The sequence below is a fragment of the Geospiza fortis genome, unplaced genomic scaffold (genome assembly GCF_000277835.1).
Source record: "Geospiza fortis unplaced genomic scaffold, GeoFor_1.0 scaffold12, whole genome shotgun sequence".
In the NCBI taxonomy this organism is placed as follows: domain Eukaryota; kingdom Metazoa; phylum Chordata; class Aves; order Passeriformes; family Thraupidae; genus Geospiza; species Geospiza fortis.
Genome location: NW_005054323.1, coordinates 335,505 through 350,496, shown reverse-complemented (window position 1 = coordinate 350,496; position 14,992 = coordinate 335,505). Strand labels below are relative to the sequence as shown.

Below are 14,992 nucleotides of genomic sequence, written 5' to 3'. Positions count from 1 at the left end.
TTCAACACATTTAGCAGCATCAGAAAGCCTTGAAATTGAAGATTTTACTTAAAATACTGTCAGGTTGGTTTTGTTTTGTTTTTTTTTTTTTTAATTATATATGAATATCTTTCCTCATTGAAACCATCTAGGTGGGGAAATTTTATTTACTGGGCTCTTTATATTTTTATTTTTGTTTTTGTAGACTGTGTGCTGCTTAAGTCCTTTCTGATGGAAATATTGAAAAAGGAGGAGCATATAAGCAGCTGCTGACCTCATAAATTGCTATTATTTCACAATACGAAAAACTTATGTTTATTACAATTTTATGGTATTTGCTTTCCTATAATCATGGTGGTGTACATGATGTGTTAAGCTTCTTGGTCTTTATAAGGTGTGGGAAGTGTACTTTCAAAACTCTTCTTGCAGTGAGGAGGAGACAGGACCTCTTGAGTTTCATAGTTTTAATATTTTCTTTCCAAAGTTCATTATATCAGGCTTGTACAGAATTTAAGTAGTCTGTCTTTCATTCCAGCTTTCATAAGTAAGAGCTCTGCAAAGCTCTAGTTGTATTTTAAAATTTTTTTCTGATCTGTAAAACTCCCCAAAGGCATCAAGGCATCAGTTGTCATCGAGAACAAGAAATTAAAACACTGTGGGGAACCTCTGCCAAGTTCCACTCTTTTTCAAAAATTTTTAAAAGTTTTAATTTTAGGAGCCAAAACAAATGTGGGACTCTGTTCAAAAAGTGAGATCATCTAATTTTGTTAACCCTCCTATCTTTGAAATGCCACGGTCAGTTTGCTTCAAGTTTTCCATGAGTATTCTGGCATAACTTGATCATGCTATTGTAGAGGGGCTTATAATATAGGCTGGCTACAAACTTAGCCATGGAGCACAGCAGTCTTTTCAGTAGCAGAAGAGCATGAGCCTTTTAGACCTTATTTGTGATTCTCAACTATCCTTTTCTGTAAGTGTTGCTTTTTGTTTCTTTTCTTTAACTCCTATATCTCAGTTTCTGCCTTCATGTTCTTCATCTTGTATGCTTCTTTTAACTGTTTCCTCTCAACTCTTTTAAAAGAGGGATGTTAGCTCTTTTAAGAGTTAAAACTAGGTTTTAGTTCTGCGAAACTAACTTTTGTGTTCTGAGTTTCTGTGTTGATGGATAGTTTGACTGATGTTTAGATTTTTCTTTCTGTACGTTTCAGCCCTGAACCTGTGTTTCAGCCTCTCTGCTTTCAATCCAGCTTTGAGCACTGCTCAGCTCTGAGAATTGCAAAGTAGGAAAATATGTGAAGGGGTATTTGCTTTTCCACCTGCCTCCCTTACTGTCACACTGAGTCTGAAGGGACGTTGAACTTGTGCGGAGTTAGGCTGTCATCTCAAGCTTCAAAATTCTGTTTGCGCAGGACTGAATGCAGGAGCATTCCCACATATTCCTGTTGACTGCCACCTAAAGTTGCTGTGGTTTTACAATTATAGTGGGTCACTTGTTTGTGTTGTCTGTAGCACTGACAGCGTACATTACAAAAAGTACCTCAAAAGTAGTTTAAAAAATTATCATAATTGGTTTTTTTTTTTTGAAGGGTGTTTTGGTTCCTTTCCAGTTTAACAGAGTAGCTTAGCTCTTTATGAAACATTCAAGTATGGAAATAATAATTATTTGGTGATTATATGAAGGGCCTGATTTATTAACATCAGACAAACAACTAGCTTTACTAGTACTTTTTGTGTGAGGGGATAACTCAGTCATATTTCTTTAGCCAGTGTGACACAGCTGCAAAGTCAGTATGTTATTTAAGATTGTAGATAGACACTCAGGTTTCTAAGGATCATAAGAATCAAGATTTTTAAGAATCATCATTCTTACCTTAATTAGCTTGTTCTTAAACACATAAAACAGCACTTAGGCAATAGTTTAGGTAGTAGAAGATATGCAGTTTCTTATGGAAAGTTTCTTGAGAGAAGGAAGCTTTCAAGAGAAATTTGGTTAAGAAGAAGATAGAAAACGTGTCAAGATACAATAGGGCTCAGAAGGCAGTAGTGGAAGAGATGCCAAGCATAAATTTAAAGGAAAGAGAGAAAAGGATGAGTAAAGCAAGGATTGGATAGAATATAGGCAGGAAGAAAACATTATAGAGAACATGCAGAAACAGACCAGTCATGAAGTAGGAGAGAGGGATGAGCAAGGGTATATGATTAGAGGGGAAAAACATTTGTGTAGAGGGGATAAAGTGGTAAAAAAAGGGCACAGACTGGGAAGTGGCAGGGCAGTTTGAATATGCTGCCACTGACTGTTAGAATTGGTTCTGTATGTGTTTTAGGTCTGTTTGGATAAGACACTAAAATAAGAGTTTGCTTAATTATGGAGAGATAGAGCTAAAAGGAAGGGAAAACGAAAAATGCCACTCAGCTGTGGCCAGGAATTCCCTCCCTCTCCTTTGTTCTTAATGCTGTGGTTGACGCATACATGTTTTTCTGATCATTTTCAGAGTGACACAAATAAGAACCCTGCCTCTCTCACCATCAAGAATGTCTCATCAATGGACAGTGGACTGGAGATTTCCTGTGTAGCAGAGAACATTGTGGGAGAGGACCAAGCCTCCGCTGAGCTTACGGTATTCTGTACGTATGTGGGCCTCCATATAGACCTGGAGGCTAAACTGCCTTGGCAGGAACTGTTCTGGGTATTTTTTGGACCTTCAGGCTGTTGAAATGAAAACACTTAATGTGTGTGAGCTGTCTACTGCAGTTAATGTAGGAGCAGTCCAGTCAGCCATTGTTGCATTTATCTTTTTCAGCTCTGTATTCTGCAAAAAGTGTATTTCTGACTGCTTTGTCTTCCAGTTAAAAGAGTCTGTAAGTAAAGGTCTAAAATGCTGACTACTGAATGGCACTGTCAGTGTGGGAAGGTTTGTAATGGTGTGTGTGTACATGCACACTGTCTTAGCAATTGCAAAGGCTGGTAGAATTATACAAGACTACACATGTTTGTGTTCTTACTACCTAAAACAACAACTATTTTGTTCAATGTTTGTATGGCCAGATGTACATTTATTTGTCGAAGCTTTGAATAGTACACTTATTTCTCAGGGCCAAGGAAGGGAAAAGGGGTATATAAGTGCAGAGAAGCACTGGTTTCTTAAATCTGAGCTCCAGGATGAATTCATTTGACATGAGCTATACAGCATGTTTTCACAAGTTGCAACCTTCTGTTTAATTGAAGATGGGAATGGAACATTTTGGAGATCTCAAATTTTGCTCAGCATGTGCTTATGATGGAGTAAACTAGGAAAAAACCACTATAGATGTAGGTTTGTGGGTTGAAATTGGATATCTAATAACTATGGGAATGAACATAAACTAGAAATGTTTAAAGAGTGTAAATGAGATTCTGAGCTTGGCACTGTTATGGGTGATAAATGGGAGTATTACTAGAAGAAATTTGATTTAGTTAAGAATAAATATAAAGGAAAATAATGGGCAAGGTGTTGGAATAATCTCTTGAGGGAAACAGTAGAGGTCTCTAAAACTTGAGGCATTTAGCAGATTTGAGCCAGGAATATGTATAGTAAAGAATTTTTTTCCCTGACAGAATAATCTAGAGAATTAAGTAATCTGTTTTGTCTTTGATTCTGTTAAGAAAATAATCTGTAAATCTGGATTCTTAGCTGAGTGTACTTTCCAGTAGTACTTGCTTTTGGCCAATTTTAAAAATTTTCAATACTGCTTAATACTGCTGTCTTGCTTCAGCACTCTTGTGCACTGTGTTTTAAGCAAAGTAAAACTAAAATATCTTTCTCCTCCTTCTAAGTGGTCCAGTAACTGAAGTTCCCACACCTTACACATTTTAAGTGATTTAATGCATTTTCAGTCTTTGAAATTAGTTTGTTTTATTTCTTTTTAAAGAATGGCTTCAGTTCAGTTCAGCATAATACTCTAGACAGAGCAGGTATGTTCCTGTGTGAGTATCCTTCCAATAGGTTCCATTCCATCTAGTAACATAATTTTGTACTGATGAATGAAAAGTACTTCCAGGAGAACTTGGGAGGGAGGAAGGGAGGGAGGGAAGGGAGGAAGGACACATTCAGAATATTCTGATGTTCTTCACTCTTTTTTCCAATATAGTTGCACCAAATATCACATTTATTGAGTCTCCAACTCCAGACCACCACTGGTGTATTCCATTCACTGTGAAAGGGAACCCTAAGCCCACATTGCAGTGGTTCTATGAAGGAGCTGTACTGAATGAGTCTGAATACATCTGTACTAAAATACATGTTATCAATCAAAGTGAATACCATGGCTGCCTTCAGCTGGACAATCCTACACACCTGAATAATGGTGCTTATACCTTACTGGCAAAGAACGATTATGGAGAGGATGAAAAACGGGTTGATGCTCATTTCATGTCAGTGCCTGGAGATGGTGAGTGTATATTTTTTTTATGCTAGCAATTGCAAATTGATGAAAGTGGTGAAATAGTTCTTTTGGCCAGTTTAATTATTTTGGAGAAAGGTTTTTATAGAACTTTTTTTTCTCTGAATGAATGTCTTCAATATTACTTGTAAAATAATACTTTTCTTGAGCATTTTCCTCTTGTTTATTGCTTCTGAAGGGAGTCATGCCAGTGGTCTGTAAATCTTCTCTTTAAGTAACCATCCTCCCTGCCAGTCAAGGCTAATGGAAAGTTGCTGTTTCTGAAGTTTTCCCAAGTCTCAGTTCTTATCCTGAAAAACACTGAGTTCCAATTCAGCCCCTCTAACTTGCTGTACTGCGTATGAATGGAACTAGGTAGTGTGTTCAAGGATGTGGAGGATGCTTGTGTGGCATCTAGTGCCTTGCTGGCAAATTGATAGTGCAGATATGTGAGTTCATGTTAATATGTTGTTTTGGGAGCAGAGGGAACTGGAGAAAAAACAAGTAACCCAGAAGGAGGATGGATAAGGTCTCAGATCTTAACAGCCATTTTTGGTGTCCAGTTGCCCTTTGTCCAGGTGGCAGCCAGGCACCTAGATTGCTAGTAGTATCAGCATTCAAGGTGATTGCAGCTTCTGTTGCTCTAAGGATTCCCCCTCGCCATTTCTAAATACTATGTGGGCAGGCTCAAGGTGGACTAGCTCACTGAATTGCAGGGACTACTGTGAGTGATTGATGTTCACTGTGGTTTGATCTTTTCCCACATCTTCAAAGCCATACATGAAGTGGCTGTAAGAACAGTCACCGTACGTGCAAGCGTATTGGAACATGTGGAAGAAAACTCTGAGTGGACCTTGCACATTTGGAGTAGAAATAGAGGTGTCATCTTGTGCAGATAATTGCACAGTCATACCTCAAATATGAGAGTGTATGTATCTTTGGCTTTTTGACCGTGTGATATAAATAGTTGCCTTTATTCTTTTATAAAACAGCAGTGCTCTGTAATGTTATCTGATGGAAAAGAAAAAATGGTGAATATTTAAATTCTCTTCCTACATCTCAGACCACAGACCACAAAAATATGGTCAATATTTCATTTTTACCCTTTCAGCTTAGTTTGCTGAAATGGGGAGAGAGATGGTATATCTTTTGCTTTCCCATCCTTAGGAGAAGACGAAGAGCTGATAAAACCGGGCTTTATTTACTCCCATTGTGCTCACTGCTCCTCTCCTCTGTTTTCTCTGAAGTTCTTTCTTAAAGTGACTCATTACAGAAACATGACATGGTTTCAGCTACTGGTGTCCCCTAATACTGCATTTTCATTATTCAAAAAAACAGTTCACCTCATGGATGTTCTGTGTACAGTGGAAGTTCTCTTACACCCTGATTATTTAATATGAACCCATTTTCTAACAGTGCATCAGCTTCCTGTAATACATCAGGTGATTTTATAATTTTTTTTGGTCTTTGATCCAAATCCCTTTCCTATCCTGTTTTTTCTTTATGCTTCTGTCCACAGTAAATAGAACTGTAGCTACCCTCTAATTTAGAAAGAAAACATGATTTATTTGTTCCATCCCTTTTGTATTCATATAGAATGTAAGTCTACCAATATAAACTGTGCTGTATTATTCAAGAATTTCCCAAGATCTGTGGTGGAGTAAGCTTCACAAAAAGAGTATAGAGGAAATGGGACTATGTATAGACAGGATATAACTGCATCAGAAATTAGTTCATGCATAGTGGATGGCACCAAACCAGTCTTAAAAATTAACAACAGGGGAAATGGCTTAGCTACTTAGCCTCCTCAATGCTGTTTTTAGTTTTCTCCTGCAAGAATCATGGAACTGAGCTTCAGAAAACATCACAACATTGTTGTCTCCTCCACCGAAGCCTGCATAAAAGCAAATGCATCATATTACAATTTTTGTTCTATACTATTTCTATTTAAAGCACTGTCAGGCTTTTTCAAATCCTTTAAAGGCTTTTTCAGTGCTGTCATTACTGTGCAGTTTCTTCTTTTGGCCCACATATTGTACACAGAAGCATAAAGATTGAGGCCCACACCCTGACATTATGTTCATTTTCATGTCTTCATGGCTGAATTAAATATAAGTCCTGATGTTTCATGGGGTATACTCACTGAGCTTTAAACTGATTCTCTGGTTATTGCATCACTTAAGCAAATTCTCTGAAGATAAAAAAAAAAAGAAAATTTAAAAATTCCTTCACCTATAATCCACTTGCCTACCCAAAGTAAATGTGTATGTCTGAAGCATGTTCTACATCAATAGTGTAATAGTCCACTTTCAGAGTTGGATCAAACATGATGATGATGCAATTTGTGCTAAGATGATCCTAACTTTCAGCATGCTTCTTGAAGGACTATTTTCATTGGTCTGAGGTTGCAGGAATGAAAGAGAGGAAACCACGTACCAGAGAGGGATTTTGGTTGTGCTAATGATACCTAAATTAATGTTGCAAATTAAGAATTTGTTTTAAATGTGAAGATGTGGAAGAATTAATTTCATGTTTTACTAGCTGGGTTTTTAACTATATTTAGTCTGCAAAAGTTCTTGGTTTCCAATTCTTGCTGAGAGTGACTTGATTATTTGAGACTTACTGCTGTGAACAGTAAGCGCAAAATGGTCATGGTTTATTCTGGAGGCTGTTCTCATAGAACATGATCCAAAATGGCTAGTGAATGTGGGAGACATTTTTACCAATAATAGATATTTTTATTTAAGTTTATTCATCTACTAACTCTCTACATTAAAATTCAGCTGAATAAGTCCAAGTCACATATATCTGGTCAAAGCAAAAGAATATGCTAAATACGCCTTAGAAGTAGCATATTGCTTGTGCAGCATAAAATGTTTTTTGCAGAAGTATGTTTTTGGATTGAATCTCTTGCTGCTGCTTTATTTTGGAAATGCCAGATTTATAAAGAAAGAAGCAAACAATCCAAGTGTAGTTGATGTAGTTTGTAAAGATGAGTGAATAGGACAAAGGCTTTTGATAGCTCATTTACTCAACAACCTCTTCTAATGGATGCCAAAACAAAGGTTTCATTCTGTACTTGGCCTTGAAAATAGTTGTGTGCAAATGTGCAAAAGGGCTGTGGAGAAGTTTAATGTTAAAATAACTTCAACTGATGATTAAGTTGGTATGTTTCTGTGTGCTAAATAGAAAAAGTAATACTAAACAGAAATTTTGGGTTTGTCCACCACCTTGATTTTTGTAGCTTTATTTGAAGTGTTAATTAGATAAAAGATATTTGAATGAAATTGATTACTTCATATTTTATATGTCTGGGAGGAGTTAAGGGTTATACTAACCTTCTTAGTTTATCCCAATTCCAGTGAATAGAAACAAAAATGATGACATTTAACTCATAAACAAAGGACTAGGAGTTTTTTGGTTGCTTGGGGTTTTTGTTCCACTTCAGATTACAGAAGGTGAGTTAGAAATACTGTTTTTCTGCTGCTGGATGTTCTACACTTGGAAAACTGAATCCATGAACTTTTGTGGACAAAAATCTCTTGTCAGATTACTTAAGGATAGATAGTCAGGCTTTCTTCACTGGTTATTTATTTCTGCCAATTGACATGACAGTTCTCATGGGATCTATTGACATATATCCCTAGATACTGGGATATCTTCAAGTGCATTTAAAAATGAGCCTAATTTTCTCATTCCATTCTACAAATAGGTTGCAACTGGTATTTTCAGCAGATTCTTGTGGTGTTAACAACGGTGTTCTGCATTTACTTCACTGTGGCAATATGCCTGTGTGATGCTACTGCTATGGATTTACTGTATAGTAGTATAAACAGAATTGTGTTTATTGAAGTTGCATTAAACCTTAGAGATTTTAATTATTTGTTAATTTTATTTCCAAGCCTGCAAAAGTAGAGAGAAAAAATATGGAAGAGATAACTTTAAGCCTACTACATAAACTATTCTAGAGGTACATTATAGATCAGAATGAATGGGTATGTTCAAACACAACACGGGTGTCTTGCAAAACTTTAATAACAGTTCACTAATTTCTGTGGCTGTTCTGTGCATTTTACTGACTTATGTGCTAAACCTTACACACATGCAGTAGGTAATTAGAAAAAACTGCAAAGAGGAACCAGTAAAATTTAGAGAAGGTAGACTAGACAGGTATCCATTTGCTAGTGTAAAGTCTGGTTTCTAAGACATCTGACTCTTTCAGTAAGAGTTCTGTCTGTGTATCAGCTGCGCATCTAGCTTCTTGGAAGCATCCTTTTACAGAGTGAATGGTGCTGCTTAGGCAATTTCTAGTAGCCTTTATCTTGCCAGCTCACAGCTTAAAATGGTTTGCTAACACAATGATGCAGTAGCATAATTTTTTAAATCAGGTACAAATCAGTGATTGTTAAAACTCTGAAATCTGCTTCCACTTGAATTCAGGGAAAGTTTTACCTTTGATTTTTTAGCAGGAATAGTTATTGTTGCACTCATTCCATATATACATATATATATATATATATATATATATATATGTATTGATAGGGGAAAGTAGAAGTAGTATTTTGCCCAGTTGCGAAATAACACTTGCCCCTGCCAGAATTAGTGCTGTGTGCACACATGACATAAAGCAAAATATTAACCTTTGGAAAAACTCTAAGATGATTGTAAATGTAATTAATAGACTGCAGTTATTGATGTTGATTTGCATTTATGTAGATACTTATGATATCTATGGCAAATAAAGTCAACTTTTAAAACTACTCATAAAGAAAGTTTTATTCTTCCAGAATTTGCAATTTATTTACAAAGCTTGTCTTTCTTTTTTTTTTTTTTTTTTTTTTTTTTTCTCTTTTCCATGTACAGGTAATGGCCCAATTTTGGATCCAGACGTTTATGGTATATATTTGATTTTCTTTTATTTTAATAATAGAAATGAAGGAACTGAAACATTAAAAGTTCAAATGTTAGGCTCATTAAAATGAAATGTCACATAGAATGATAAAGCTCTAAAAGGTACTTTGTGGTTTTGGTTCTCCAGCCTTATATTTAGCATATGTGATGACAATATGACGTTTTACTTACTATGCTGCTTTTGATTCACATTAGGAGAAGCATAAATCCAGTGCTACAAATGGGTGCAGTTGATCCTGTAGGCTGACAGCTGTGTGATGTAGTTCACAGACATGAGATTTTGTGAACCTTTTGGAGGCATTTCTTGGAGGAAAGAGAGTTTGTGATTTCTCTTTATACAACTTAATTTATTTTTTCAGGGATGATTCCATACTTGTTTTGCCTCCAAAAGTATACCCCTAAATCCCACTTAGAAATGAAGTTGGCACAAGTTAGTTTTCCTGTAGGCAATTTATTTTGCTCTGTCCGCTCATTTGTACCTTCCCTTAATCTCTCTTGCATAAGCAGACCATCAATTCAGTGGTAGCTGAGTGTGTGCCAGGAGATTTTGATGACACAGTGTTCACATTAGTTTTTTAGTTAGGCAAAATGTACCAAGTGAAAGCCAGTGTGCACTGAAATAGAAGCTGCAGAATGAAAAGCAACTGTCTGGTTTTCAAAAATATTTCTGGTATACTTCTGGTGAGTAGAAAAGTTCATCTTACACAAACAGCTTGAAGCTGGATCCTGTTTGGAGTACTTTTTATTTGGATGAAATAGCCCATGACTCAGGTTACCTAAAGCTGATCTAAATGTTATTGCTTTGATTCCATTCCACGTCATTAAACTTTAGCAAATGTGCAATTGAAGCATCAATTTGACTTCAAATGCTTAGAAACTCCAAAGGATAGCTTCCCCTCCCTCTCTTTCCAAAATCTTTTTTTTCTGAGGAGAAGGAGAAGGGAGGGTTGGGGATGGGAAAGTGGTGACGGTTTGCACAGTTTCTTCATGTGTTGTATTATACAAGCTGTATGCATGAAGATTTTGATTCTGAGCTTTTTATCAAGGCCCTGATGCCTGTGTATGGCTTTAGCCATATGAGTCCTGTGCTTTGACTGACTTGGCTGTGTTTCTGCTGAGGTGTGTGTTCTTTGAGTTTTGCTAGCAGATCACAGCCTGCAAGACCTAGTCCTGGTGAAGATGGCCTTCCACTTTATTTCTGGGTGTTCTTTCTGCTGTTTGAAACTGCTGTCCTTGTGTGTGAGGCAATTTCCAAATGTTTTTGTTAAGCATTTTGAGCACACAACAGAAATCAGAGGATTTGATGAGATGACATCAGGCTGCATGACATTGAGTTTGCTGAGGAGAGTCCTGCCTGCAAGGGGCACTGCTTGCTGCAAGCGTGGAGCAGTCACTTGTGCCTCTAGCTCACCTCTGCAGCAGCTCTTGGAAAAGATGAAGCAAGAGTGCTGTCCTGACAGCATCTGGAAATTAACTGAGAGAAGCAAACCAACTCACATGGGTCTGAGCAGGACACTGAGTGCAAAGCCAGCTCCTTTGGCTCTGAGTTCTTATTTTCATGCCATGATGCTTATTCTAATGTGGTTGTGACCGTGAGGGAGACAACTTGCCCCATATCTGCCAAACCCCAGAATGACTGTGCAGAGTGAGCCCCTGGTGCTGATCTGACTGTGCTGTTGTGTCTATCTCAGCTGCCATTCACCTTGTTTGTGAGATGGCTGTAAAATACTGGCCAGCATCAGCTGCAAATCACCGCAGCTGTGTTATTAGTCACTGGTGGCTGCATGAGGTACAGAGCACCAGAGAACCAGGCCCTAGAGCAATATGAGCCTTATCTAGCATGAGTCAAAAGGCGTTATCCTGTCTGTAGGAGTGCTCAGTGTCTATGTCAGAATTTCATAGTGAAATGAACAGGAATTTGTTCAACTCCAATTGTCTGGCTTGTGCTGGATAGCTGTCACGTGTGTTTTCCTTGCCGGATTCACCCATTTCAAGAGGCTTTGAAGATCTGGCAATACCTCAAATGCAAATGATTCACAGTTAGACAGCAAGCAGTGTCAGCATACCAGCAGTATACCAATGTAGCCTACCTTAGATCTTACCCATTTTAATATAGAAGGCACCCAGAGGATTCACAGACCAGACCGGTGGTTCTCATTAGGGTGTGATTTCCAGTAGTTTGTAGCAGGCTTGAGCATAAACAGAACTACAAATAGCATCAGCTGTTATTTACAAGTGAAATCGGGAGCAAAAAATTCCTTCTCCAAAGTTTGTTTTACAAAGTCAGAGTAGCAAAGACTTTAAATATTTGTTTTATATGTTAGTCTTATAAAGCAGTAATAAATAGATGGTTGGCCAAAACCATCTTTGTGAAAATTTTCCAAGCTAATTGTGAAGGAAGCCCAAATTTTTTAGACTGAAGTACTTGTTATAAAGCAGGCTTTGCCTGCAGATAATGAATTAGAAGTCTCTTCCTCTTCTCTAGCAAAGGATGTACTCACAGTGACAGATGGTCAGCACAGACCCTTGTCCGAAAGTCCAGGCTGCTTGTGCAGGTGAGCCATTCAGGCAGCTATTGTGCTACCTGGATAAGCAAGGAATGCTGTTCATTCTCCTGTTGCTGGTGCTCTAACCTTGCTGCATGGTAAGCTACACACACAGAGATGCAGTGCAAAGTGGGAGAATTCAAATGGTAAAAGATCAGGGAATTAATTTTTTTTCTCTTGAAAGCTCTGTGTATTTAATATGTATTTTGTCTTGAAAGAGTCCTGTCCTTTGGCATAGTTTAGAGCCAAAATAGACTGAGTTGTTTAGACATCCTGACTGCGCTGACTGTAGCACTGGTGCCAGAGGTAGCTGACAGCTTCCTGTACCAAAAAAAAATCTGCAGCGTGCAAGTGCTTTGCAGAAAGCAAATGTGTCCTTGCATGCCTGAAGATCAAAAGCCCAGTGCAAGTTCTTACTAACACTGCCAGCTGAGCTCTCCAAATTGGCCTTGGGAGCTAAAGGAGAATAGTGCTTAGGTGCAAGCCCTCCCTGTTCTTGCTGATCCGGAGCTCTATGCTCAGAAATGTTTGTGCCACTGTAGATAGCAGGAGCTTTTCAAATTCACATTTAAGATTTCATCTGCAGGCTTATGGCACTGATTTTAATCAAAACATGTAAAGAAACACCTATTTAATTGCAAATTTAAATTACGATGCTGGAGGTGTATTTTATAATAGGTGCAGTTATTGCCCTTTGTTTCTTTCATCTGCATACATTACAGTCATGCAATTAAAATGTTATGTGTGTTCCCAGATGTAATAATTAAATAAATGCATTTTAAAATTTTATTTTAATGCATGTTTATCTTAACTTTGTATATATAACATTTTATTATTTTTCTCTCATTTGAATAATTTTTTCAGGAGATCATGGACTCTGTGTTTTATTTTGAATATCTGTGTTTTATTTTGAAGTTCTTATAAATAATTGAGCCATGATCAGTCTTTGCATGGAATAGTTCTGGTTTTGTCCCTGCAGCCATGTCAGTGCAATTATTTTGATAAATCAATCAAATTTCTTCATGCCATCTCAGGCACTTTAAGTTTTAACGGATTAACAGTATGATAGCAACTGGTTAAACTGTAACCTGGTTAAACTGTAACCTTTGTGCATATAATATTTTTTTTAATTATTTATCAAACGAATGAAAACATCTATTTCACATTTTATATTAGTAAGATAGCTTGAAACCCATGTGCCAAGTTCTTTCCAGCAAAACAAAAATGCTCAAGCTATTTTCTAAGACTGTCCTATATTTGACTGAATACAAGGCTGGTGAAGTTCAGTGTAGAGGGCAGTCTTTCATTTTTAATGGGAAGTCAGAAGCACATATAAATAGCTCTATGGATGAAGTTCTCATTTAACTCTAGTGTTTCCAGTAGGGATACACATTATGATGTAGATTGCTTTTTTTTCCATGTTTGTGAGTCTCAGCACATTTGTTCAATTACATGCCACAGTGATTCCTCCCAAAACATTTCAGCTTCTTTAGCAATTATGAGCTCTGCCTAAAGAGCTTAAATTCCTAAAGCTGATAGTGGCCTTACCATCTTACAGAGCAGAAAAAATATAGAAAAAACATTTCCCCATCAAAGTTATGAATTATAAAAGCAACACTTTTTCCTTTCTTAAGAGTATGAAACCACACCTAACGATCTTGGAGATGCCACAAATAACAGTAATCAAATCACTTCAACGGATGTTTCCAACAAAGAGAATGAAGATAGCATCACTGTAAGTATATGCATTGTTTCCTGATCTTTGATATGTGATATGTGATATTTGTGGACTTTTTGGCTATACAACTTACAAAATTGCAGACACTATAAAAAGACTCTGGCCTATAAGAAAACTATAGCTATTACTGTGTCGTGATCAAAACTCAGGAAAAAAAAGGATGAAAAATAAAATCAGTGCTCCCCACTCTTGTCCTTCCCCCCTTTTTTTTTATGAATGAATCACTTTTCAGTTCAAGTAAAACTGCCGTTTTGTTCCCTGCTTTTCTGAAAAATGAAACTTTCATTTTTTTAGCCTAAGAATTTGCATCTAATTTTTAGTCAAGGAGAACAAATCTTCATTTACAAAACAAAGACCTCCAAGATTTTTTTGAGATTGCTGGTTGAATTTACATCCTGGCATCACCTCCATGTTAGAGAGATGATATGCTGCATTGAATTTTCAAATGTGTTGTTTTAAGGCATGATTTCTTGTAAGTTTTTGATTAAATGGCTTGTGATAGATTTTAGTACAAGTGACTGTACTGATAGGCTTCCTAATTTGCTGCTTTGCCTCTCATGCTGTCCTGAACTGAAATGTTGGAAACTGATAGCGGGTTACCAACCTGATTGACATTGCAGCCTCCCTCCATCAGTGACTCTGTAACAGCAAGCAGAGGAGAGTGTGCATTCAGGAGCCAGAGAGCAGACTGTGGTTGGGACAATGGGCTAAAGATTGGGAGGATCCAAGACAGTCTTGTCTCATCTGATAGCAGAGTCATTGAATGGCCAAGGTGGTAAATAGGGACCTGTGGAAGCTCCCCAAGCTCTGGTCCAAGCTCCCCTTAATAAAGCAGGGCCAATATGGTTCTTTATGGTTGTGTCCTCTCTGGTTTTGGTTTTTCCAGTGATGGAGCCTTCACAGCCACTCCAGGTAATTTATACGGGTATTCAAACGTCCCCACAATAAGTTCTTTTTTCCTTTGTGCTGCTCTTATTTGTTTTCTTGTAACACGCCACTCTGCTGGAAGGGAAAAGGGTGATGTACGCTCCCCTCCACCTGCCTTGAATGTGTAGGATGTTAAAAAAGTTCTCGTAAGTGTCTGAATCTGTGTTCTCTGCAGAATAGAAGAAACCTCAACAAGTGTCTGTTTTCTGTACTCTTGGTCTCAGTGCAAATGTTTCCCGGTTGAAATTAATCTCTTTTCATAACTGGATTAATATGAATGTATGCTGGATGTCTTTGAAGACACAAAACCAAAACAAACAGGTCTGTTTGTGTCCTCTCTTTTTTTAGGTGTACGTTGTGGTGGGAATTGCAGCACTGGTGTGCACGGGCTTAGTAATAACCCTCATTATTCTGAAGTTTGGAAGACATTCTAAGTTTGGTATGAAAGGTAAGCAGGGTTGGTTTTACACCT

The 14,992-nt window shown here is 37.4% G+C and overlaps 1 protein-coding gene across 1 annotated transcript in view; it reads left to right on the top strand.

Annotated features, from left to right (window-relative positions):
* Window positions 1–14,992, top strand: part of NTRK2 (neurotrophic receptor tyrosine kinase 2) — a 179,091-nt gene that overhangs the window by 22,937 nt on the left and 141,162 nt on the right. The window contains exons 6-10 of the mRNA XM_014306955.2: window positions 2,472–2,604; window positions 4,108–4,407; window positions 9,262–9,294; window positions 13,490–13,590; window positions 14,869–14,968. Of these exons, the coding sequence (XP_014162430.1) occupies window positions 2,472–2,604; window positions 4,108–4,407; window positions 9,262–9,294; window positions 13,490–13,590; window positions 14,869–14,968 (667 nt within the window). The remainder of the gene's footprint in view (window positions 1–2,471; window positions 2,605–4,107; window positions 4,408–9,261; window positions 9,295–13,489; window positions 13,591–14,868; window positions 14,969–14,992) is intronic.